This window comes from Chanodichthys erythropterus, chromosome 18, assembly GCF_024489055.1.
Source record: "Chanodichthys erythropterus isolate Z2021 chromosome 18, ASM2448905v1, whole genome shotgun sequence".
Lineage (NCBI taxonomy): Eukaryota > Metazoa > Chordata > Actinopteri > Cypriniformes > Xenocyprididae > Chanodichthys > Chanodichthys erythropterus.
Genome location: NC_090238.1, coordinates 35,241,914 through 35,269,594, shown reverse-complemented (window position 1 = coordinate 35,269,594; position 27,681 = coordinate 35,241,914). Strand labels below are relative to the sequence as shown.

Genomic DNA, 27,681 nt, shown 5'->3' with positions numbered 1-27,681 from the left:
CTTTACCCCTAAGCAAAGAACGAAAAATAACTTCGCCATGAGTATATTGGGGCGTTAAAGACACAACATATCATCCTGATTCAGCAGAAGGCTGAGGATGGAGTGACGGTTATGACAGGCCACAGGTTAAACAGGTGGGGGCAGGGCAGCTGCTCAGGCATCGGACAACCAGGTATGTGAAAAATTTAACAACTGTTCTTTTGCAGTTGCTATAGTGAAATGCAAAGAAGGTTTCCTCCTCGGTCTTTAGCAGTTGACTACACCGCCTCAGAGTATGGAAGCAGAGAATGTGAACTATGCATTAATGACTCTGGAAATCACCAGCATAACATCCATCTGCCATGATCAAGACTCTTACTAAAACATAGCGGTTTTTTATAGTAGAAATGGGTTTCATCAACCTCTTTTAGAGGGTAGGACAGTTTATTTGTTAAAGAAACATCAAAATACTGTCCAAAAATGTAATCATTAACCATATTTGATACAGACACCTAAAGTCCGAAACACCCAACAGCTCAATAATTAATTTGAGAACTATGCAAGAAACACTAATGAAGCGGGGATGGTGTTTTTTTTATGGAGAAAGGTTGAGTTTGAGAAAGTATATAGCAGGCTAATCCTCCTGTCTGGCAGTTCATTAGAAACAAGACAGTTCTACAGAATTAGGCCAAACCCAACATGAAGACCAACTTACTGAATCTTCTACATATACTTTGCAAACACATGCAGCACTCACATAAGGATTTCTATGTGAAGTCAAATCAACACAATCAGAAATTAAGTACATCTTACAACTACTGTACATCTGAGTGTCTGTGCTCTGTTATAAACTAAGTTTTGGCAAAAATAAAAAATAAAAATATGCATAAACTATGCACAATACGCATACAATTTTGTGCAGAAATAGTATGCATTAGGGGTGTAACCAAGCGGCAACCTCCCCCTTTCTCTCGTGAAGCCAATACGGAAGTAACTTAAACTGCGATTCACCGACTGGCCGCTAGGGACAGGCTCCAAAAGAGAGCAGAATCTCATAGAGTCCCATGTTAAATTGGCCAAGATTATAGCAGAAAAAAAACATGTTTACAAGTTGGTTCAAATTGTGGTTTTGGTCTATACTGCTATTTTTGCCCTTCATGACAACTCTGAGGGGGGTGAATTTTTTTTATAACTTATCCGTTTAAATGATATTAAGCCTTAAAGTTCTGCATAATTAAGGGCGTGGTCACTTGAGTGACAGGTAGATGCCACTGCTGTCTGTGAGCCGTCATGTTACCTCAGCTGCCGCTGAATTTGGCATCTCAGCCGTTTTTGTGCTTTTTTTCTCGATTATTTTATACAATTATAAAATATGGCTTGCTGCATAATATTCGAGACTGATGTGTGTCTGTGTGCATGCATCGGGAAGAGACACAGAACACATGTTGTTGGATCGTGGCATTCGCTGAAAGTTTTGATTGCGAGATTTACTACAATGACAATACCAGGAGGATATACAACTCTGACAGCACTGCTTGGATATTATAACTAAAACTCCTGCACTATTTTGAAAAAAATATACTTTGGACACAGGCTCATTTGTTTGTTAGATACGATCGCTGCTCAGATTGCATACTTTCTTGAAGAACGATGACAGAGAGCAGATCATTCAGAAGAAATGTGAAAAGTTTTGTTTTTGTTTTGCAATGGACATTTATATTTTAACCAAGTGCCACAGACTGGATTCTTCTCGCAATCTCTATTATAAAGGTATGAAGTCCCATTTGATGTTCCATGTTGTAATTTGCACACCCAACACAAATTAGTTGGAGCATCTATATCTTAAAAAAACACCGTAAATTGACAGTAAACCTTTAGACCTTTCTGATGTTAAAACTTATCTTTATTAATAATTTATATAGTATCTAGATAGATAGTAGAGCCCGACCGATATATCGGCCGATATGAGCTAATTGCATTTAAATCGGCATCGGCGTTTATAACGGCCGATGAAACATGAGAAACAGAGTCTCATGCTTCACTCATGTTATGAGTGTTGCATAGTTTGCCCACCAGAGGGAGCTCTGCAACTCCCCAGTTGACAACAGCGCCAGAAATCCACTACAGAAGAAAGCTATCAGCCGAGCCACGGAGATGTACTCTTTTGTCTGTCGTTCATCATGTGAAATGATTGTAGATTTAGTTCATAAACTGTATATAAAAACAGTATGGTAGTTCTCGCTAACGGTCCTATCATTATCACTTCTAAATATTCTGTAACATCACTTACAGCCGCTAATGCATTGCTATATTAGATTATTATTACATATATTACATTGTTTAAATTATACTTTGGTATTATTTATTTATTTTATATTTTATATTTATTTATTTATTTTATATGTAGCTATACATTTAACTTATTTTAATTTTATTTTCAATTCATTGACATGGTTTTGTGGAATATTGAATTTGTTTGGTATAGCTCTTTTACTTTAACTTTAGTATTATAATTTATTTACAGTACACACACAGAATGTTAAAACCAGCTTCAACTGGAAGTAAGTAAAACTGTTAAATTTTTAAAACCAGACTGTTTTTTGATCATTAAAAAATATATACTTTTGATGTGCAATTGTTTAGTCATTGAGACTGTAATCTAAGGCTTTTTTTTTACATAATCCCTTCTGGAAAATGGTTTATACAGCCCACATACATAGAACAGGCAGATATTTTGCTATTGAATTTTGTGTAAGTGTAGTTTATAGGAAATGGGTCTAATATCCAGTTTATTTTCAAAATCAAAATATCGGCTTAGAAATCGTATCTTTTCAAGTTAATATCGGCATCGGCCCCCAAAAATCCATATCGGTCGGGCTCTAATAGATAGCTCCTTTGCTTGCTAACGTGGTCACGTCGAGCTAGGCGGGCGTGGTTTCAGCAACCAATCACATTAGCTCAAACCACCTCCCTGCCTCTTTGCCCATTTTCAAGGCGTTTCTCAATGTCAAGGATACTTCCTTGGCAGGACTGATCCTTCCAAGTCACTTCCTTCAGAGTCTAGGCGAGGCTCCTCTTTAGCATTCAGAGAACACGTAAATGGAACAGACTAGCAAGTGCACGTCATTGTGTCATTACCCCCCGGTAAACAGCTGCTTGTTTTCTACACGGAGACGTATGAACGCCTCCGTTTGTTCCTTGGTCCCTGTTAAAAAAGACGATAAAGCTATGAATAACGCTGTGAATGGTATAATGGTATAATATTAACGTTAAATTACTTTAGACAACTTAACTAGTTATTTATAAAGGAAATGCCGGTGATGGCAAACAAGCTAACAACGGTCCGGTTCAGTTAGCCATCAATAATTTGAAGCCATCAATAAATTTGTATAATTTATAATATCAATATGGTAGTAATTTGCACTGGCATTTAAACGTTAAACTTTATTTATCTGACATATTTACTACTGTTATAACAAATGTTTGGTTACGTAAATATACTTACATTTGAAAGCATATTGCCCGCTAACGTCCAACATTTTTTTAAACATTTTTGAACAAGATCGCAAAGCTGCACGCATAGGATTGTGGGTGATTTGAGAGCGCGAAGAGCGCGAGGGATACACATATGCATCCTTTCCTGTGTATGGGATATTTTTCGAACGAAGGACTCAGTCCTTGTTTGAAATTCCGAGGATCCACGACATTGGAACAGTCCTTTGACGGATGTCGATGACGTAGCATCCTCGAAATTCTGGCTTCCGAGGATCCTTCCTTGACATTGAGAAACGCCTTCAGTTATCCAGGAGTGACGTGCGGTGACGCGCAGCTAAGATGGCCGCGGCCTCATTTTCACTTCAAAACTGCTGTTCAGAACTCTATGGGTGATGTCACGGACGCTACGTCCATATTTTTTTTACAGTCTATGCGTGTAACAGCACATGTATTTGTACATCAGACATCGCGGTTCAGTGCATATAGTCAGACAGCGAATACAGTCGGTTACAGGCAATCCACACTCCAATCCAGAAGGGGACGTGCCCTTGTAATGAAATAGCAATCGTGAAATGAATCCAATCTGTAACACTTGGGTAAAATGTCCATGAGCGTGCAAAAATATCCAACAGCACTTTTTGTCTACAAAAGCATTAAATCCATGAAATGTTGATATATTGTCCATTGTTTGCGTCATATTTCTTCTGAACGATCCGTTCTCCATCATCTATGCAATCTGAGCACCGGTTATGTTGTAAATCTGTCTGTGATCGTATATATCTCACAAACAAATGAGCCCGCGTCCAAAGTATAATTTTTCAAAATAGTGCAGCTTTTATAGTTATAATATCCAAGCTCTGTTTATCTTCTGCATGTGTGCTCATGTACACAGACCATAAATCGCACAGCAAGCCATATTATTTGATAATTGTATGAAATAATCCTGAAAAAAGCACAAACACGGCAGAGATGCCAAGTTCAGCGGCTGGAATTAGCTGAGGTGACAGACAGCAGCGGCAATCCACCTGTCACTCAAGTGGCCACGCCCTTAATTATGCAGAACTTTAAGGCTTAATATAATTTAAACGGATGAGTTATAAATAAAATTCACCCCCCTCAGAGTTGTCATGAAGGGCAGAGCGGTTTAGACCAAAACCACAGTTTGTACCAGGCTGTACATGTTTTTTTTTTTCTGCTGTAAAGTTGAGCATTTTAACATGGGGCTCAATGAGATTCTGCTCTCTTTTGGAGCCTAGCGGCCAGTCGATGAATTGCAGTTTAAGTCACTTCTGTATTGGCAGCAGAAACTGGGGGAGGTTGCTGCTTGCTCTCAACCAGTGTTTCAACTGCAGAAAGATATCAATAAAACAGCTTGGGAATAATATCCCACATAGCATTATATTTACCTCAGGCAAGTCATTTAGTGTCCACAGCATGTTAGTTCACTAGAGAAATTAACTCTGGAGGGGAGCATTTTGTTTATGCACTACATTATCCTATTCATTATTCATTTACTTAACTGTTTGTGTGCCGTTACACCCCTAGTATATTGAGTGCTATTCGAACATAGCCTATGTAAATGCACTCACACGCAATTTTAATCTTACTCTACTATGGGATGAACTTTTACAACTGTAGGGCATGTGTATGTGAACAGAATGGAAAATGTATTCCCTCACGCCAGAATGAGAGATCACACCCTTCACACAATTCTGTGTCAAGCTTTTCCTCTGCAAAGTGGGTCAATGTGTAAAACACTCCTAACACCGCCCAGAGAAGCAGATGAGAAGCATATGAATCTTTCTAAACAGGCACCAGCAGCAAACTCTCAACACTTTCTTTTGCCTGCTTCATCAAAATAAGTTTCAACCCATGAGACACTGAGCCCTGATATCCAGCGAGAGAGAGGTTGGAAAGAATGGGAGAGCAGGAGAGAGTGGAGGTAAGGGTGAGCATAAGGCTGTTAGAGACGATGACCAGAGTGGGAAGAAACCTGATGGAGGATGTTTGGGAGCCGTCCAAGACTTAATGTCCCTGTGGTCTGCGTGTTTGGACAGTAAACACCCTAATGGCACCACCACAGATATAAAAAAAAAACACAACAACAGACCTACCTCTTAGACCGAAAAGAAAAACAAAATTGATGTTGTTTTTGGAAAGACCTATTAACATCAAGAAGAGCAAGTACACATATGGTCTACAGACCAATCTAAAATATTGTTTATATGCTCCTCCGTGAGATGTTAAATCCCCAGTGTGTTTATTGAGACAAAGTTGCATGTAAAATGGTTAGAAGGTGTTGTGATTCTTCAGTAAACCTTTTTTATGGCTGAAAAACGTTTGAGATTTAATATAGCACAAAACCTCTAACTGTAAGGCCCGAAACACATTTTACACAAGCATGTGAATACAGGTTAGACAACCGTGCTGAGACTTTCCGGGCCGAGAACGGTTTGGTTTGTAGCTGTTCCGTGCCATACCAGGCTGAAGTGGAATCACAACTGGAACCGTTCCTTACCATTCTAAGAACGGTTCGGCCCGACGGTGGAAAACTGGCTTTAGTGTCCAAGTTTATGCAACTGGCTCCTGAATAATAATACATCCGGTTTAATGGCACAGACCTGAAGGTAACTATAGCCGTGTTTCCACCGAAATTACCTGGAACAATTTGTCCCAGGAACATTTTCCCCCCCAGACCTATTGCTAGCTGCGTTTCCATAGCGGTCATAGTACCGTGAAGATAGTCCATTGACGTAGGACGACGCACGACTTTCCAGTTCCCGCTGGATTTCGTTCTCCGCATACAAGCTTAATAAGGCCTTAACCTCATCGTCAGTCCATCGGTCATATTTTTAAACTTACTGAACACACCGCAACAGACTTTAAAAAAAAACAATGGTTGAAATAAAATGCTGTGTGGAGTCAACCAAATAAAATGCTGCATGAACTTAACCAATCAGCATGTTCAGTGCCCAAGTCCCACCCCCGAAAGTTCCGGAACTTTGAAAAAGTACTACCTCGTGAGCAGGGACTTTCTGAGGGGGAATTTTTTTACCCGGAACTTCATTTAGACCCTGGTTCCTGCTGTCAAAACACACTGAGTACCACCCCAAAGTTCCTAGATCCTGGGGAAAGTTTCTGCGGTGAAAACGAGGCTTAAATCAACCCCTGGATTACTAAAGGGAGATTAGCTTCAGACTGACGGCAGAAGGTCTGGACTGCATCACAGCTTTCATTGGCCAAGGACGACACAATAGGATGTCTGACCAACGTGTAAAGCAACCAATCACAGTTAGCTTTGTTCTGAGTCATGTTTAGGGACGTGAAAATATAAAGTCAATGTCCCTACAATAACAGACCGGCGTGCATCTAATAAATTATTCATTCAAGAATGTTGTGCAAGTTTACTGCAACCATGGAACAGTGAACTTTCATACTTTTGAAAATCCAGTGTTTAGTTGATCCCGAAAGTGCTCATTGTCATCATTGTAAATTTTTCAAATTTCTTTGACGTCACAACGGCTTTGTTTCCAGGCAGACCGTAAATGAATGCGACATACGTGTCTTCCGTAAATCTGGAAAATGTAGCTTGTACTTTCAAAACTCCCAAAATGTTTACCATTTTGTGTGCCTTATGCATCAGACATTCAGTCAGTGGTCCGTCTGAGGCTGAGACTACCTCCAGACTAGGCTTGCTGTGATAGTTGATGTTACCAGTATTCAGCCACAATACCGGTTACATCACTTGCCCACCGCGACACCGCTCCCCATCGTCATTTAGATTTTTTATAGTAATAAAAATCATTTAGTTCAGTTAGAGAACAAACACTACAATTAAAAACTGAATGTGTCTGCTCAATGCAGCGTAAGCCGAACGAGAGTCACAGCACAGATCAGCAGCAGGAGTCAGATCTAATTTAACATGAAAGTGGAAAGCTGACTGACAAGACGATGGCGGAAGATTTGGTTTCAAAGTGAAATTTAAAAGTGCCTATTTGGACCGTTATGCGGCAGTACACATTTTACTTTTGCTTTTGAATTAGCAATTTAAAAGTGAGGTGAAAAAAAGGTGAAAAACTCCAACGTCCCCCCCATCCCAAACAATAACAATAAAACAGGCAAACAAAATCTCATAGATATGAACCCTGACTCTTGACTTTGCAAGTAACCTCCCAGAACACTATAACAACGCGCATAGCAATGCCCTGGCAACCACCCAAGACACCCTAACAATGTGGCCATAGGCAAGAAATCATTTTCTTTAAAAACTATGAAAATACAGTTACTTGTGCTAATCTGATAGTTAATAAAGGAATCCTTCCCTCACCTATCACACCAACACACACACACACCTGTATATCCACTCAAGCATTCACACGAGTCAGTGGTTTTTCCCTGCAGGGCCGCCTGCCAAGTTTGACAGTTAACCTTTTCTTGCAAGACGAAACACTGAGGTCAATGCAACATGACCAAACTGTAGATGAAGAGGGAGAGAGAAAGAGCAGAGGAGAAACTAAGTAACTTGCTCCACTGTGACTGACTTTTTAAAAGAAGTAAATGAGAAATAGAATTGGCTAATATCACCCTTACAAATAATCACTGTGGCGGTACCAATCAGATGGTAATGCCATGGGGTGCTTTGATATATATCACGGTACTGATTGATTACAGTGTTCAGGTAACATGGTATTTACTAACTAACTAAGGTACTTCAAAAATACCAAGGTGAATGTCAAAAAACATGACAGTACTATGTCCAAAAATTACAAAAGGTAGTATAATGATACTTTTTGGCTATTTCTTGTGAGTTTGGATGATGAGACAGGAAACAGGCTTCATGTGCAAGTCATAAGATGCAACCCAGCAGCAAACCATATGTACCATGTTTACTAAATTATCTGCTATTTAGGCCATAGAGTGATGTTTATTGTCAAAGAAAGTGGCTTTTATCTAACTTGAGGGGACTGATATTTGTTTTGGCTAGATGAATTTATGCATACATAAGCTGTGCAAAATTTACAGAAAATAAACAAATCATATGCGTAACTGGAATGCAGTGGGTGATTTTGTAGACCCTGTGCTACCCATAATACCCCTCTTTTACCCTCTCAGCAAGTAGGTGGCGGATATTTCCCGCTTGCAGACGAAACCTCATAAGCTGCGTCTCCAGAGCGATGCATCTCTTCTGCCAGTCCACACTGGTGTTGGGCACGGCTGCCGTGGCTACGCCCTCCATCACCTCTGCCATCTGTGCACGTGTGCCAGTCTGCCAACCTGCAGGTAACAGGGATGGAAATTTGTCAGAGAACACAATGAACTTTTACATGAACACAAGGCAAATAGAGGACAGGGTTAACAGGTTTGCCTTGAAGCTTGTAAAGGAGGAATGAGACCTTGGACCGGCTGGTTTACAGAGAGGGAAAAAAATTAAATTAACCACTGTGTCTACTGAAATTAGATTGTCCATTGGAGAGTGCAAATCAAAAAAGACCATCAAAACCAAAGCCTGACAAATTTACAGGCCAGAATGATTAATCTGCCATTTTTTCCCAAATACAGACACAGGCTTATAATCGTCCTTGTATCAACTCCAAAATCTACCAACAGCCTTGTCCACAGATAATAAATATTTTGTGTTTCCAATGCCTTATTTCCAGGGTTAATTTCCACACATTTTGACTAATTAATTGCAATGACCTTTACATGATGTACAGTTGTTCTTGATCATTGGATAAATATTTGAAAATGCATTTTGTAGAGATTGTACTGAAGGAGTGCAATTTCCAACCAAAAAGAAAAAAAAGGCATAACTAGCATAATTTCCCCTTTTTTTTCAAATTCCCTGATATTCCTATCTATTCCATGATCTGGATTTTATCAAGTTTGTGTAAATTTGCATGGAAAAAAAGAAGAATAAATTAAAAAAAAAAAAAAAAAAAAAAAAAAATATATATATATATATATATATATATATATATAAATTAGAAAAAACGTTGCATTTATGAAAAACGAAGTTGCACGTAGAAACTGAGATAACATCCATTGTGAGATACAAAGTTAAAATTACGAGAAATAAAGTCACAGTTTTAATATATAAAGTAATGTTGTGATATAAAAAGTGGTATTTACAAGAAATTAAGATGCCAATTACAAGAGATTTGCAATAACCCCAAATTACAATGAGCTGTAGAGTTGCAATTACAAGAAATAAAGGTGCAAATCTGAAAATAACTGCACAATTTTCAGATATATACGGTCATTCTGAGATAGATTCACATATTACAAGAAACGGGACTGGGACAGTAAATCGATTCAAATGATCCGGAGTGATTCTGATATTTTTAATGTATCGCGATCCTCTCTCAAATCGATTCTGAGCTTAGTTTGTAACAGTAGATGGCACTGCGTGCTTTAGAAACAGCCATACTCTGCTTGCTTCCGGGTCCTTTACATACACCACGTAAATCTAAAATAACCATTCAGAAAGTTCAAAAAGGTTGAAGTGAATTCCAAGGATGTTCGCAGTGGGCTGTTTACATTAATCTTGTGTCATAAAAGCATTCTGAGCCGATATGCAATTATATTTAACCGCTTACATGACTCAGCAGAACACGAGCGCTCTCCAGCACTCCTCTTCATGAGCATTTGTGCGTGTGGTTAAAAACTAGCCTAGAGCACCATCTGCTGTTAAAAACTAAGCTCAGAATCGATTTGAGAGAGAAAATATCAGGATCGATCCAGATTCATTGTTTCGATAATCGAGAATCGATGTATTGTCCCAGCCCCAAAAAGAAATAGTCACAATTACCTTATTTTTTAACCCCAAGGCACTAATAGGCTTCCATTCTGGTGTCAAACTGTAGCGTTTTTATTTCTCACAATTTATACATTTTGTTAATTTCTGTCATTATGTTTTTTTCCATAACATTGAATGTGGTAATAAAGAGTTGGTCAATGCTTTAAACTTTCTCCATATGATGGAGAAAAAAATCAGCAAAGATACCTACATATAATAACAACATGCAGTTAATACTACAATGTAATGTGTTCATTGTAAGATACTGAGCTGGAAAGTGGTCATGTGACAAAACGAACGATTCAAACACAAATGCTGCATTCCAATTCGCCTACTTATACTACGCCCTAAAAGTATATACTCTTTCTGTGAACAAAAAGTACTTACTTTTGAGTGTGTAGTAAAAGAGTAGACAAGCTTTGGGACATACTAACCAGGGCCTGAAATTAACACCCGCCAACCCGCCAAATTCGGGTAGATTTCAGCTGTGGCTGTGTGTGTTTACTATTGTTTTTGTAATTAGCTTCTTTGTTCTTTTATATAGCCTAACACAAATAACTTATAAAATTTCTCATATTAGCCCATGTTCATATTGTCCACCTCTTGCCAGCTGATATACAATGTAGTCTTGATTTAGGTGGCCAATCTGCATTTAAAAGTTTGAAAGGGTTTTAAATCTTCTAAATCAAGTAAAATGACTCGAAATAAAGTAATTTAAGCATAACAAAGTTAACTTTAATCATATAAAATGTAATTTACCAACATAAAAATTGTGGCCAGTGAAAATGCTGAGTGGCTAGTAACTTTGGAAAACCACTAGCCACAGTGGCTGGTGAGCAAAAAAGTTAATTTCAAACCCTGATATTAACACGTCATACAATCGCGTCTTTTCTCTCTGTCGCATCCTGTCACCGTAAACTGGCCTGTCAATCATCTTACATCCTCCACATTTCATTTAGTTAATTTCCTACCGTATCGGAGAGAAATGCAGCATGTTGATCTGCAGTCGCGAGTCTTTCATGTGGAGAACTCTCCTCATATTAATGCATAATGATGCATTTAAAACTTAATGGCCATTCGGATCTTTATAAAAGTCCACATTGGTATTTGCAGATGAAAAATAACACGGGTAACATTAAATATATATTTTCTATCAGGTTAAACTGATTATTAGTCACTCAAATCTCTCAGCGTCGATCGCGTATATCCGCCATGTTTTGTAGTTTTTAACACTTTTTACTCGTGTTTGTAGTTCTGAACTGAATCCTCGTCCAATGCGCAATGGGTTGTGGGCAATATTAGCCTCTATAGTGTGCACGGAGCCACACTTCGAAAATCTACCGGAAATAGTAGACCATCCGGGGACTTTTGGCATACTCTTTTCAACATACTATGCTTTGGGACATACTTATTTTAATCTCACATACTATTTAGGATGGATAGTATGGACATTGGAACGCAGGGAAAGACTCGAGTGGTGACCTAACCATTTCTGTTTCAGGTAGAGACTGCATAGCTTCATCTTACGGTGATGTGACAAAAGAACGAACGACTGGGATCGGGAGGTGAGGTAAACTAACAGACTGCATAGCCTGAAGACCCAGCTAAGCAATGAATTTGGCCTTGGTTGCATTAATAGTTTTTTCTTATTTGAAATGTGATAAATGTCGCGTTAGTAAGTGTGTTGGGGAAGTCAGTAAAATGATCAGAACTTTCCATCACTGTTAAACATATCTATGCATAGATTGTCTCTTCTTCTTCGGCACGTTTTACCTGTTGTGGCGGTTAACTGCATGCGCCCCCCTTTGGATTGGAGTGTGGATCACCTGTGACTGACTGATCGTGACGGTTTGGGGCAAATACATGTACCATTACACCCCTACTTAATAGAGTAACTGACTTTTCTGAAGTGTTTTAGTAGAGCTTAATTCCACAATAAAAAAAGGCCAAAATCTTGGTGATCTAAGACTGACATTTACCCTACAATGAGAGCACACTGTTGACATCACAGTTCTGGCGGTAAATGCTCTGGGCAAAGTGTTTCTTTTCACCTCTCTTTTATTGTTTCCCTCCCTTCAAATGAGCTCACTTTTTAGTGATCACCTAGGTAACCACTGAAAAGCAAACTTGAGCTGTGAGCTCATAGAGATGACACAGTTTAACAAAGGCTACCTTCACTCTTTCTCGGCATACACACTGTAGACTCTAATATACACATGCATATATCGTTTGAGGGCCGTAGGGATGGGGTAAGTCCAGCTATGCAAGTGTAGACAGTTTACCCAGCGGCCTAAGCAATCCCTACCCTATATTCAGCCACCTAAATATCCCTGTTCAAGCAATCCCTTCTTAATTACAGGCACAGGGAGAAACAGGATCCTGGCCCACACAATGGAGTCTTTCTGCATGACAGTCCCATTACCAATATAAGGGAGGGGGTCTTTCTCTCTTCCCCTGAAAAAGGGATAAAGAATGTGGCGGCTCAAAGGAGACAAGCTCTTGAATAGTGGAAAGGACTGATTATTTTTACCTGTTCAAAGCTGACAGGCTAGGTTGTAGCTCACATTTTAAAAGCTTGTAATTTCTGTGATGTTAGCAGGTCGATAATCTATTAATTTATTCAAAAAATACTATGTCTGGAATACACATTTTCTATGATGATCAAGTTTTGAATATCTGTACTAAAATTAATTAAAGCTGTCCTGATGTTATAATTAAAAACATTAAATTAATTAAATTAATCAAAAGAAACTCTGTTTGACACAATTTTCTATTTCTTGGGGGGAAAATATTTTAATAAAACTCTAGCACTGTACCTTTTCTGCCAAATCATCATCATGTGATGCAGCAGACATGCAGACTAACATAAAACGAGAAATAGAAATTCACACATACATACACACATTTTACCTTAAAATTATATTTTAATAAATTTTTGATTAATTACTCTGGAATGTTACTACTAATACTTTTAATTTGATGGTTACATCACGTGACATTTTTAAAATCATTAAAGGGGTGGTTGATTATGATTTCACTTTTTTTACCTTTAGTTAGTGTGTAATGTTGCTGTTTGAGCATAAACAACAAACAAAGTTATGACGCTCAAAGTTCAATGCAAAGGGAGATATTTTATTTTACACAAATCGCTTTTTATGGACTACAACAAAGGCTGGTAGGGACTACAGCGAGCTTCTTTCCGGACTGGTGACATCACAAATCTCAAAATGTACATAAACCCCGACTCCGGTTTGAACAATGTAAGGCTGAACACCGCTACTGACAATCCTCATTTTGGCTGCCTGAGATTCTCCAGCTTTGTTGTTGTTGAGCTGTTAAAGCTCCGCCCTCTTCTGGAAAGGGGGTCGGGAGCAGCAGCTCATTTGCATTTAAAGGGACACACACAAAAATGGTGTGTTTTTGCTCACACCCAAATAGAGGCAAATTTGACAAGCTATAATAAATGATCTGTGGTATTGTGAGCTGAAACTTCACAGACACATTCTGGGGACACCAGAGACTTATATTACAGCTTGTAAAAGGGGCATTAAAGGTCCCCTTTAAAGGGTCCATGAATGGATATCTTTTGACATATAAGAGGTCATTACAACTTCCTCGTTAGTCCAAAAACAGCTTTCATTAGCCGCTTTTCCACTGTCGAGCCAGTGCGAGCCAGGACTTTCAGCGGGCCAGGCTAGGCTAATAGCCCTGGACTTGTAGCACCGAGCACAAAATCACTCTGCATTTCCACCGTTGGGCCAGAAGCTCCGTAGCGCTTCACTAAAACCCGCCCGTAACACACCTCTCTGGAACAACGTCAATGGAAGTTTGTTGTTTACTTAATCTAAAAACCCAAGCATCGATGTTTTACCAAACAAATTAATCATAATGAATTAATTTGTGTCAAGATTAAACACTAGTCACAGAAATAAAGTGGTATTTACTGTTATTTCACAAAAGAAAGAGGACACATGTAGCCTACTTATTCAGTCGCATCTGTTTCTGTTTATATGTAGTCATAGGACAGTATGTTTACATCACATTTACAAAGAATAATCATTTCTACAAATTTTCCACCAAAAATATGACCTGAGGAGCTTTAGCACTCTCTCCAGTGACAGAGAAAAAAATCCAGAAAACGTGAAGTTGCTTTATTTTATGAAATATGCAGAGCTAAATATGGATATCAGTCCGTTGAGAGACGAGACGTGCTGACAGATAAAATAATTACATGATTGTGATAGTCTGATTTCTTCAAGCCGTCGTATTTACCATGTTTACTGTGGTAATGTCGCGCATAGTCTTGGTGATCAGAATCCACATCAGATCACAAACAGAAGTTATTTCAAACACTTGCTGCTTTCTGAAAGTGAGTTTTGAGCTAAAATGATTTTAAAAGTCCTTAATGCTGATGTTAGCTGGTAACCTACATGTAATCATAAATGGCGCCTCCGTCTCCACACACAAATAAACTTTGGACCAAGGTATTCGGTGGTCTGAAAAACCCGGGCCGTTGGCCCAGAGGAAGCCCCGACGAGGCACGATCAAGCCCCGGAAGTGACAGTGGAAACGCGACTGGCCCTGGCACACACTAGCACACCGCTTTAGTCCTGACAGTGGAAACACGGCTATTGAAACCAATGTGTCCCAAAATGACTAGTTTCAGATTTTGTCTCAGTATGACATCATAGTGCGACAAAAGACCGCCTCTGTAGAAGATCAATGCCTACCTCTACATCACTGCCTCTTTAGCCCCGCCCATCAATTCATGCATGTCCTGTACTAGTAAATACAAGACAGAGGCAAACACAGGATTACGAGAGATGCCTCTGAGGATATCAAGCTGTTTTACAGTGCCAAGTTTTGGAAAAACCTTCATTGTGATCCTAAGCGAGGGTGAATTTTTTTTTTAACAAAGTTCCAGACCGTGTCAGTAAGACATTGTTCGTTTGTTCGCTTCATTTAAGTGTGGATTAATTTTTTAACAAGACAGTTCAGCGTAGGCTTTTCAGAGAGACTGATGATGCAGTTATGACTATACTGGATTCAACAGTAATGTCTCAACACACAAGTGTGACTTATAAAGTTTTTACCATGCGTCACTATTGCTTTGTCTGTTGTAGATCATGTAATATGTACTCGCTTTACTGAAAATGACGAACGATGAATTAGGGCTGGGCGATGTATCGAATGCTTTTGTCACGCGCATTTCTTCAGTAAAGCCGGTTCCCTGATTACCGCTAAATCGGCATCACCTGCTTTCAAAAGAAGCGGCATTTAATAAACAGAACCGTAGTTCACTGATAAGACACGCAATATCGCGTTCAATATCGATATGTATCGCCGTCGATATTGAGCGTGATATTGCATGTCTTATCAGTGAACTACGGCTCTGTCTATTAAATGCCGCTTCATTTGAAAGCAGGTGATGGTGATTTAGCGGTAATCAGGGAACCGGCTTTATTGAAGAAATGCGCGTGACAAAAGCATTCGATACATCGCCCAGCCCTACGATGAATATAAGTACGACAGTGTGACAAACAATGGTATATTCATTCATAAATCATTTACATGAAACACCGCAAGTTATCCTATAACTGTGGTAGCTTCCAGTATTTTATTTGCCACAACCAAAAACTTAAAATAAGTTATAAATTAAAAACAAAAATAAATTATATGTAATATTCAAAAATGTTTCACAGTCGGCAAATGTTTCAACTACGTAACGAGATAAACACCTTTCTGTAGCATCTTTGTTTCAACACTAATTTAATGTAATAAACTACAATACAAATACATAAGGAATAAATATAAATAAAGATGATTAATTACAGAGCTGTCGCAGGTATTTGAAGTGTAGGTTTATCGTCTGATTCGGGATCAAACATACAGTGGCATGAAAAAGTATGTGAACCCTTTGCAGAATCTGTGAAAATGAGAATTATTTTAATAAAATAAGAGGGATAATAATTTAGTTATTGCTTAGTACTGTCCTGAGTAAGATTTTTTACATAAAAGATGTTTGCATTTAGTTCACAAGACAAAACAATAGCTGAATTTATTAAAATAACCCCATTCATAAGTATGTGAAGCATTGATTCTCAATACTGTGTGTGGTTACCTGATGATCCATGACTGTTTTTATGTTTTGTGATGGTTGTTCATGAGTCTCTTGTTTGTCCTGAGCAGTTAAACTGAGCTCTGTTCTTCAGAAAAATCCTCCAGCTCCTGCAGATTCATCAGTTTTCAAGCATTTTTGCATATTTGAACCCTTTCCAGCAGTGGCTGTAGGATTTTGAGATCTGTGTTTTCACACTGAGGACAACTGAGGGACTCAAACTCAACTATTAAAAAAGGTTCAAACATTCACTGATGCTCCAGAAGGAAACATGATGCATTAAGAGCCGGGGGGTGAAAACTTTTGAACAGGATGAAGATGTCACAATTTTTCTTATTTTGTTTAAATATCATTGTTTTTCATTTAGTAATGCCCTTCGGAACCAACAGAAGATACTTGCATGTTTCCCGGCAGAAAAATCAAGTACAATTTACCTTGATATTTGAATTCAAAAGTTTTCACACCCCGGCTCTTAATGCATCATGTTTCCTTCTGGAGCATCAGTGAATGTTTGAGTCCCTCAATTCTCCTCAGTGTGAAAACACAGATCTAGAAATCATTCAGTCACTGCTGGAAAGGGGGCAAATATGCAAAAATGCTTGAAAACTGATGAATCTGCAGGAGCTGGAGGATTTTTCTGAAGAACAGAGTTCAGTTTAACTGCTCAGGACAAACAAGAGACTCATGAACAACCATCACAAAACATAAAAACAGTCGTGGATCATCAGGTAACCACACACAGTATTGAGAATCAATGGTTCACATACTTATGAATGGGGTTATTTTAATAAATTCAGCTATTGTTTTGTCTTGTGAACTAAATGCAAACATCTTTTATGTAAAATATCTTACTCAGGACAGTACTAAACAAAAAATAACATGAGCTTTTTATTATCCCTCTTATTTTATTAAAATAATTCTCATTTTCACAGATTCTGCAAGGGGTTCGCATACTTTTTCATGCCACTGTATATGATGAACATTGGAAGATGTTAAAACAATTTCACACATGTAATTGCAGGGACGTTAAAAATGATATGCAAAACTGCTACCTAATCATAGCAGTGGGCATTTACCAAGTCTTGAATGTGGCATGCCTATAAAATGTTTCAATTAGAAGTCAAAAACAGGCCAGAAAAATGCCTATGGTATTACTTGTAAATTAGGATATAAAAATCTTGCTAATATTATAAGTGGACCTCAAAGAACATTATAAACTTTTTTTAAAAATGCAGTTCATGACCCCTTTAAAGCTTATTAAATTTAAACCATGAATATATAGATGTTTTAAACTAGGTTTTTAAAAGATTTTTTATTTATTGTAGATACTCTTATGTCACTGAATCTAATCAAAGTGCTGGGCTGAGCTGTAGATCATTTTGTTACTGGATTTTAAATGTAGCCTGTCACAAACACGCATTAATCTCCAAGTTTATAAACTGCTAAAGATAAAATTTCTATTCAGATGGTGGAAAAATAGAACCTCAAGTCACAAGGCACAATACAGGACAACAAAATAAAAGAGAATGATTCAAAAATTCATGTGCCAACAATAAACACAATAAGATGTTTTTAACAGACTACAAAGCCATAACGGTTAACTTCTGGACAGTGTAAGGGCCTTTGTAACAGACAACAGCGTTGGAAGCGGAATGGTAAATGAGACGGACTGACACCAGAAGTCTCCAGACATTCAAACTGCAGAGCGGCACAACTGCACCATGTCGCACTCTGCAATTAGCATGGTCGTAACTATAGCCCTACTGACAAATTACAGAAGCGGCACACAGAGAGATTCCGCTAGCTGACCAAAAAGCTATAACTCTCTGTCCAGTTATGTACGGACTTGACTGAAGTCAGAACCTGAGGTTTGGGAGACATAGCCTGGCAGACATGGCCATCAGAATGAGAGGTCAAATTAAACCAGTGTTTCTGCTAGCTCAGCCCACGTCCACTTGTACTGCCGAATATGACAGCAAGATGCAAATAATCCATTGCCCCTGAAGCCTCTGTGCTAATGCTGTCAGGAACAAGGCCTTTTGCACCCATGGCTTGTTTGGCGGGGGAAGGGAGGAAGAGAGGAGCAAAAGCCGCCACACTCTTTCCCTGTATGCCCTGAGTAGGACAGATCTAATATGTACAAGATATAAACTCACAATTGTGAGTTATAAGCACAAACTGGGAGATACACGCAAATGCAAGAAAAAAGTCAGAATTGTGAGATGATACATTTTATTTATTTAAAAGTTATCTATGTAAAATTTTATATTTAAATATTATTTCATGCTGAAACTGTATGTATGTGAATATCATGTAGACTTACTGTTTACATCAAATTCTTGCTATAATAGTAAACTAACCCTTGCAGGTTTCATCAGTCCAGTCTGAAACTTGCAACATAAACACCTGCGTTTAGTTTCAAAGGGCGTCTTCAACGATGGTATTCTATAAAAATGAAGACTATATTTTTTATGCATTCCAATTCTGACATCCAAAGGCACAACAACACATTTTTCTCATATTCTGTGGATTTTGCCCATTTTCCTCCACTTATCACCACTTTTTTCTGCCACCAATATGTGCGCGCTGCTACAAGTGATGTAGTCTGCTCCAAAAACTTTCCCAATATATTCAAAATTAAACATTTCTGTTAATCTCAACAAGTATAACATCAAAATATCACACAATCATGGTCACAACTTAGTATGAAGTATGAAAAGTATGAAAGTCAAAAATGTGTAATAGTATATATGATTTAAATTTCAATAGCAAAAATCATTTGTTGGTAAGTTAAACACCATGAAACAGTTTAAACTATAAATAAATTGATTAACAATACATTTTATTCATTTCAATAAATAGATTCTTGATATAATATTTAGGCTACCTGCATAAAACATATACAGTGGGTACGGAAAGATTCAGACCCCCTTAAATTGTTCACTCTTTGTTATATTGCAGCCATTTGCTAAAATCATTTAAGTTCATTTTTTTTCCTCATTAATGTACTCACAGCACCCCATATTGACAGATAAACACAGAGTATTTGATATTTTTGCAGATTTATTAAAAAAGAAAAACTGAAATATCACATGGTCCTAAGTATTCAGACCCTTTGCTGTGACACTCATATATTTAACTCAGGTGCTGTCCATTTCTTCCAATCATCCTTGAGATGGTTCTACACCTTCATTTGAGTCCAGCTGTGTTTGATTATACTGATTCGGACTTGATTAGGAAAGCCACACACCTGTCTATATAAGATCTTACAGCTCACAGTGCATGTCAGAGCAAATGAGAATCATGAGGTCAAAGGAACTGCCTGAAGAGCTCAGAGACAGAATTGTGGCAAGGCACAGATCTGGCCAAGGTTACAAAAAAATGGCTGCTGCACTTAAGGTTCCTAAGAGCACAGTGGCCTCCATAATCCTTAAATGGAAGACGTTTGGGACAACCAGAACCCTTCCTAAAGCTGGCCGTCCGACCAAACTGAGCTATCGGGGGAGAAGAGCCTTGGTGAGAGAGGTAAAGAAGTACCCAAAGATCACTGTGGCTGAGCTCCAGAGATGCAGTCGGGAGATGGGAGAAAGGTGTAGAAAGTCAACCATCACTGCAGCCCTCCACCAGTCGGGGCTTTATGGCAGAGTGGCCCGACGGAAGCCTCTCCTCAGTGCAAGACAAATGAAGGACAAGACACCATCTTGGAGTCCTTCAGGTGTTTTTAGCAAACTCCATGCAGGCTTTCATGTGTCTTGCACTAAGGAGAGGCTTCCGTCAGGCCACTCTGCCATAAAGCCCCGACTGGTGATGGTTGACTTTCTACAACTTTCTCCCATCTCCCGACTACATCTCTGGAGCTCAGCCACAATGATCTTTGGGTTCTTCTTTACCTCTCTCACCAAGTCTCTTCTCCCCCGATAGCTCAGTTTGGCTGGACGGCCAGCTCTAGGAAGGGTTCTGGTCGTCCCAAACGTCTTCCATTTAAGGATTATGGAGGCCACTGTGCTCTTAGGAGCCTTAAGTGCAGCAGAATTTTTTTGTAACCTTGGCCAGATCTGTGCCCTGCCACAATTCTGTCTCTGAGCTCTTCAGGCAGTTCCTTTGACCTCATGATTCTCATTTGCTCTGACATGCACTGTGAGCTGTAAGGTCTTATATAGACAGGTGTGTGGCTTTCCTAATCAAGTCCAATCAGTATAATCAAACACAGCTGGACTCAAATGAAGGTGTAGAACCATCTCAAGGATGATCAGAAGAAATGGACAGCACCTGAGACACCTTAAATATATGAGTGTCACAGCAAAGGGTCTGAATACTTAGGACCATGTGATATTTCAGTTTTTCTTTTTTAATAAATCTGCAAAAATGTCAACAATTCTGTGTTTTTCTGTCAATATGGGGTGCTGTGTGTACATTAATGAGGAAAAAAATGAACTTAAATGATTTTAGCAAATGGCTGCAATATAACAAAGAGTGAAAAATGTAAAGGGGTCTGAATACTTTCCGTACCCACTGTATGTATGTATGTATATATATATATATATATATATATATATATATATATATATATATATATATATATATATATATATATATATATATATATATATATATATATATATATATATATATATATATATATATATACAAACCAAAATTTATTCGGACACCTTGAACATTTAATTCATTATTACAGTTTATTCACTATAGTTTTAAAAAAATGGTAATAAAATATGACAAGATCTCAGAGTTAAACTGTGTCAGAAACAATTAATCTTAATTATGTCAGATAACACTTGAGCAAAACAAGGTCAGGTCAAAGTGTCTGAATAATTTTTTATATTTTTATACATTTTACTGGTAGTCCACTGTATAAAGAATTTTTGGGTATAATATGTCACAGTTTACTTTATTTTGCTATCCTCACTTACATATGTGAACTAAAATGTATCAAAAATATAACAAAAAATGTCTGAATAATGTTTGGTTTGACTGAATGTATATTTATATATACATATACATATACACACACTAATTGCATAGAAATTACAGATACTGAATGTCACTGTTATTCCTTATATTAATTTAGTGAACAAATATGGGTAAAAAATATGCCTTATGTTCATTTTTTATTTATATATTTTTTGAAACATGAATTATGTTTTAATATTTTATGTTAATTTATCATATTTGTTCTTGCATTTAACCTTGGATTTTCTTTACTAACATCTTTTAAATTATGGCAGTACATTTTTTAAGCCATAGCACAGCAAATAAATACTAAGATTGATTTATTTAGTACTTATGTATTAATTTATTTATTAATAATATTAACAAAAGACTGAAAAAATACTGATTTTTTTTAAAAATATTTCGCTCAGTTCTAGATGCTTCTCAAAAAAAAAAATCAAGCTGTCAGAATAGCTCTCATATATCTCAACGCACATCCACGAAAACAAGTGTAAAGGCCAGAGCTGTCAATGTATGACCAAATTTAATGACCAAAAAGACTGGCATCACTCAATATACTCTTAGGAAACACAAGGAGAATATGACCTCTGTTAAACAGCATATTAGTGGCAAGAGTAAATCTTATGAACCAATGAAAAGAAAAAAAAAAGCAAAGTGAAAAAAAATATATATATAGTAATGTGCATGTGGGTCATGAAAGGCCAGTTGGAAACCAGGACAAATCTCTGGTGCATCATACAATAAAACAGAACTCCTCTGTTATTCCAATAAAATGAATTTCATTCTGAAACTCTATTTTATGTACCCACACGCACGCACACACACCCCAGATCTCTGCTGAGCGTGCACAGCTGCGGTGATGTAAGCGATTAGGCGATCAAATGATATCATCCCAAAAGTCATGTGAAATCCCCTCTGTTGTTTTTCTGGATCGTCTCTGTCAAGACCAAACTGGTTTTCCAAGGCTTTGGCATCTCATCCGAATTACTCAAATCAGCAGGAAAAAAGTGTGTCTGGGTCTTGTATGTGTGTGTGTGTGCGCACAAGTGTGTTTCTGCCATTACAATGAACACAATTTGAATGCAATCAGTGACATTTAAGTACTATTACAGCTGCATTTATATTCAAATAAAAATGATGTGCGTGGCTATATGATATCATGTCTGCGTGTGTGATCTTAAAGTAGCTATTACAGGTTGGAGCGAGCAGTCTGTGAGCTTTCCAACTCTCTTCTCTTGCACAGACTATATATCTCAAAAGAAAGGCCACCACACGCAACTAAACCGACTTCTTTTGTTTCAGCCTGAAACAAAGTTTCCATTTGGTGTCTGTGCAACAATTTATGGCCACCCATAGCATCAGCTTTGGAGGTCTGACTAACAGAAATGCCTGCTCGACTAACTCAAAGTAGCTGTTCGTCAGAAACGACAAAATAAGAGCCATTTCACAATGCAGATACTTTCTGACTCCATTTTACTTCTTCTGTAGAGCTTTAATCAGTACAAATGAGAAGGTCAGACAAGGTTGGTTCCTCCCAAGGTTTCTGGTGAGAAAAATAAAGAACTTGAAGAAACCAATCATCTGGTATTTTTTTTATTTTTTTATTTAATGGCAGAAACAAAAAATCTCCCAATTCTGACCTTATTCTCACAATTGCGAGTTTTCTCAGAATTGTGAGGTATAAACTCGCAATTGAGTGTAATAATGTCCAATTGTGAGGCGTTTTGTGACATTTTTTCCTAGAATTGCGAGTTTATATCTTGCAATTCTGACTTTATATCTTACAATTCTGACTTTATAACTCGCAATTCTGACTTTAAATCTCGCAATTCTGATTTTACAAGATGCAATTGTCTTTATATCTCGCAAATGTGAGAAAAAAAAGTCAGAATTGTGAGATAAAAAGTCATAATTGCATCTTGTAAAATCAGAATTGCGAGATTATCAAAGATAATCCAAGCCTGTTTTGGTGGTTTTATGCAGGTTTTGGTTACTTTTAAATCAGCTGGTTAGGCAAGGAGTAGTCTCGCATAGCCAGACCTTCAGACTGACGAAAGGAGGTCAGGACGCTATCGCAGCTTTCATTGGCCAAGGACCGCCCAAGAGGACGTTTGACTGACATGCCATGCAACCAATCACAGTTCGCTTTGTTCTGCGTCATGTTTAGAGGCGTGAAAATGTAAAGTTGGTGTCCCTACAATAACAGACCGGCGTGCATCTAATAAATTATTAATTCAAGAACATTATACAAGTTTACTGCAACAAACTTCACATACTTTTGAAAATCCAACATTTAGTTGATCCTGGTTAGCGCTCATTGTCACAGTTGTAAACACGACAGTGTTCTTCTACAAGAAGGTTTAGTTTCACTGCATTCGTTTCCAGGTGGACCATTACAGAACGCAACACACGCGTCTCCCAGACATCCTGTAGAATTCAACCAACCAGATGATGACTTCGAAACTCCTGAAGTGTTTCCAGATAAGTGTGCCATATGCATCAGATGTTCAGCCAAACGGTCCATGGGCGTGACGTTTGAGGCTGAGACCAGTTACACCAGCTCGGGACCAGCTTGGCCAGACTAGCAGATCATTTAAACCAGCTTAAAGTTGCTTACAGTAGTCTTTTCTTCCATATTGCGACGTATATCTGACAGAAACGGCTTCTCAAACAAGAAAAAATGTTGGGAGGGATTTGGTTCATCGGGAACTGATCGGATTGTTACAGCATTGTTGTTTGCTTTTGCTGTGATGTAATGTGAGTGACAGGTTGCCCCGCCCCTCATACTGATAAATGTAAGTCATTAGAGAAGAGATGCTGTTGCAAGAAGGAGGGCACATTAATAAAAAAATTGTGCACAGATAAATCATTATTCCGTAAAAAAATAAGAATTGTTCATTATGATTTCATGGTTTGATTTCATTGCAACAATGCGAATGACTCAATTTTACTTCTGTTTAAAGGGGATCTTTAATGCCCCTTTTTGAAAGATGTAATGTAAGTCTCAGGTGTCTTCAGAATGTGAAGTTTCAGCTCAAAATACTCCACAGATCATTTATTATATCATGTTGTAAATGACCAGTTTAGAGTGGAAGGAAAAACAAGCTGTATTTGTGCATGTGTCTTTAAATGCAAATGAGCTGCTGCTCCCCGCCCCACCTTCCAGAAGAGGGCGGAGCCTGTACAGCTCGTGCCTCGGATACTCTGCTAAAAACTAACAAAACATCTGTTTGGTTTTGATTATCATCTCTATCGCGGTCACGCTCACGTGACATTGCAGTTCTTCATCATCATGAAGGTTTATTATCTGCATGCTTTTTAAAGCCATATAAGTATAAACTTCTGATTTATTGTTTTCTGAGCGCACACATCTGAAGCACGCACACAGAAAGCTGTCTGTCAGACGGCGTGTCTCGTGAATATCAAACTAAGTTCTCTTTCATGTCTTATTCTGCTTAAACTGTCAAATACACACAAGATTATGTCAAAAACACACAAAGATCACATAAACACAGTCTGTTATGTCTGTGAACGTAAACAGCAGGGAAAGAAATTGCATGTGTATATTAGATCTGTGTATTAAAGTGACAGCAGTGTAATATACAGTTCCTACTGCTGTATATGCTGTTAATATGAATCAAACAACAAAAGAAAAACAGAAAATCACTCACTGCTCTTGACTGAATAACTTTAGTCGCTTTAATAAGAATAAATTTCTTGCTGTTAAATGCTCTGTCGGGGAGATAAACATGGCGGACTGTGTACAGCTCACTCAGGGCGGGGTCTATGCTAATAGGGCAGAGTCCATCAGCAGACGTGGGTGGAGCCTAAGCATTTGTGATGTCACAAAAGCTACAATCTGCAACTGTCTTGTTTTGCGACACTGCTTATGATTTATGGAGATCATAAATCAGGCAAGGAGAGGGCAAGGAGACCAGTTATACCATTTTAAGGCCAGTTTGGCCAGGCTGGAAAGCCAGCTAAACCAACTTAATCCAGCTAAGAATAGCAAACCATAACACTGAAAGAAGAAACAACTATGTAAGATGACTGTGAGTCTACAGAAAAGGCGCTACTGAATATAGCTCATCAACACAGCCCGTGCCTGAAGATATGTCATATTCAGGGGTGAGAACATCTGCTGCTGAATACAACACCCATTTAGTGGTGGTATAAATAGACTGGATTACATGAATCACAGAGATCCTAACAGCTGTAGATGAGGCATGGAGATAGATCTCCTACAGCTCATCCTTCCAATATTCTCTCCGCGGTTCCTTCTTCTTCTTATCCTCTGGTCTACAGGAAGCTTTGTATTCAGCCTAATAACAGGCTTTTGTAAACTAGCCACACTCATTATCAGCTGGAGCAGTAAATATAGCCTATGACATTCCTCCATACTGAGGTGTAAACATCACCTACACACACCGCAGAAGCCCTCAGAAAGCATCGACAGATGCAGGCTGAAGTGACAAAGGAAAAAACACTACTGGCAAGACAGCAATAATAATTTTAGGGATGCCTGCTTTTACGCTTTTGGTTCTACACAAATTAAAGGATTAGTTCACTTCAGAATTACAAATTCCTGATAATTTACTCACCCCGCATGTCATCCAAGATGTTTATGTCTTTCTTTCTTTAGTCGAAAAGAAATTAAGGTTTTTGAGGAAAACATTCCAGGATTTTTCTCCATATAGTGGACTTCACTGGGGTTCAACAGGTTGAAGGTTCAGTTTCAGTGCAGCTTCAAAGAGCTCTACATGATCCCAGACGAGGAATAAGGGTCTTATCTAGTGAAACAATCGGTCATTTTCTAAAAAAAAAAATCTAAATTAATATACTTTTTAACCACAAATGCTCATCTTGCAATAGCTCACGATGAGCCACGCATTACGTAATCACGTTGGAAAGGTCACACATGATGAAGGCGGAAGTACCGCGGTAGGGCGAAAAACTTAATCTCATTTCCTCTTCCATATTTAAAATCATGCAACATCGTTGTTTTACCGTTTTTTGTTTGTTTTGTTTTTGTAAAGGGCATTTGACTTAGTCTTTGCATGTTCACTTTGTAGACACTTGATCGGTACTTCCGCCTACATCACGTGTGTGCAAGATAAGCATTTGTGGTTAAAACGTATATAATTTTTAATTATAGACCGATTGTTTCCCTAGATAAGACTCTTATTCCTCGTTTGGGATCATGTAGAGCTCTTTGAAGCTGCACTGAAACTGAACCTTCAACCTGTTGAACCCCAGTGAAGTCATATGGAGAAAAATCCATTTCTTTATTATTATATAACATTTGATCTATATTTTAAAATGAAGCTGCTTCACTGCTTAATTTTGCAAAAAATAAGCCTTTTAATAAAGCTTTTCTTCCTTACAATCATTAGTTACATAAAATTCAAAAACTGAAAACATCATAAAAGAGGTTGATTCAAGTAATTCAATGTACTAAATAAATGAATAGATATGTACAAAAATTGTTATTGACTGAGAAATTGCATGTTTGGATAATATTAACAGTGCTATTTTGCAAGCACTGTAATAATGTGTGTATAAGTGTCTGAGAGAGAAAGAGAGAGAGAGAAAAGAATAAGGGTTTATAATATAAGCATGTACTCATGACATTTGTTTATTGTGCAGAATTGGATGAACTGAGGTCAGACTCATTCATTATAATGAAAAACTCCACGTGAGCAAAAATGCACATGCACTGGGAATGTTGCAGATATAAACAGTCTCAAGAAACACTTTGTGGTCTGTTTTATTAACAGCACGAGTGACCAAAGGCGGGTTGCAAACAGCATCTTTATTCTTCCCTTTCTGATTGCTCATGAAACAGGAGAACAAAACTTTTTCATGCACCGACATTAACGTACTGCTAAAAACACAGTGATGGGACATGTAGGAACTGCTGTCATTACTTTTGTCCAAAAATGGACACAACGCACAGGTGTGTCAGACTGGAAAATGTCAACATTAACATATGGACCCCTGAATATCCCAACTAAAGCTGCAATTGGAGAGAAAGCATGAAAACACATTTTTAAACCGGAGTCTAGTGTCCCTCTCACCCACCGTTGAGCTTACCTTGACTGTCCTTCTCTTGACCGCCCGAGTTTTTACTTTAATGTTTTCAGAGGTAGATCACATCACATCGCTGCGCTACGCCTCCAAAGTTCGTAAACTCTCTCAAAAGTTGCTCCTCCGAAACTTTCATTCTCCGTGGCGCCGTCTTTTAGCGCTTTCGGTCCTGCTCTGAACTCAGCAGACGTTGCAGCGGATCTCCATTCAGTAAATTCATCCTTTATTCCTTTAA

At 38.1% G+C, this 27,681-nt stretch overlaps 1 protein-coding gene across 2 annotated transcripts in view; it reads right to left on the bottom strand.

Annotated features, from left to right (window-relative positions):
* The window catches only part of plekhh1 (pleckstrin homology domain containing, family H (with MyTH4 domain) member 1), a 145,868-nt gene that overhangs the window by 29,539 nt on the left and 88,648 nt on the right, over nucleotides 1–27,681 (bottom strand). Inside the window, exons 1-2 of one of the 2 annotated variants that reach the window (XM_067368033.1) lie at nucleotides 27,453–27,659; nucleotides 8,579–8,748 (exon numbers count right to left, since the gene is read on the bottom strand). In XM_067368033.1, coding sequence (XP_067224134.1) covers nucleotides 8,579–8,722 — 144 coding nt within the window. In that variant the 5' untranslated portion in view covers nucleotides 8,723–8,748; nucleotides 27,453–27,659. Of the gene's footprint in view, nucleotides 1–8,578; nucleotides 8,749–27,452; nucleotides 27,660–27,681 lie in introns of those variants that run through there. The other variant, XM_067368034.1, reaches the window with a different exon arrangement.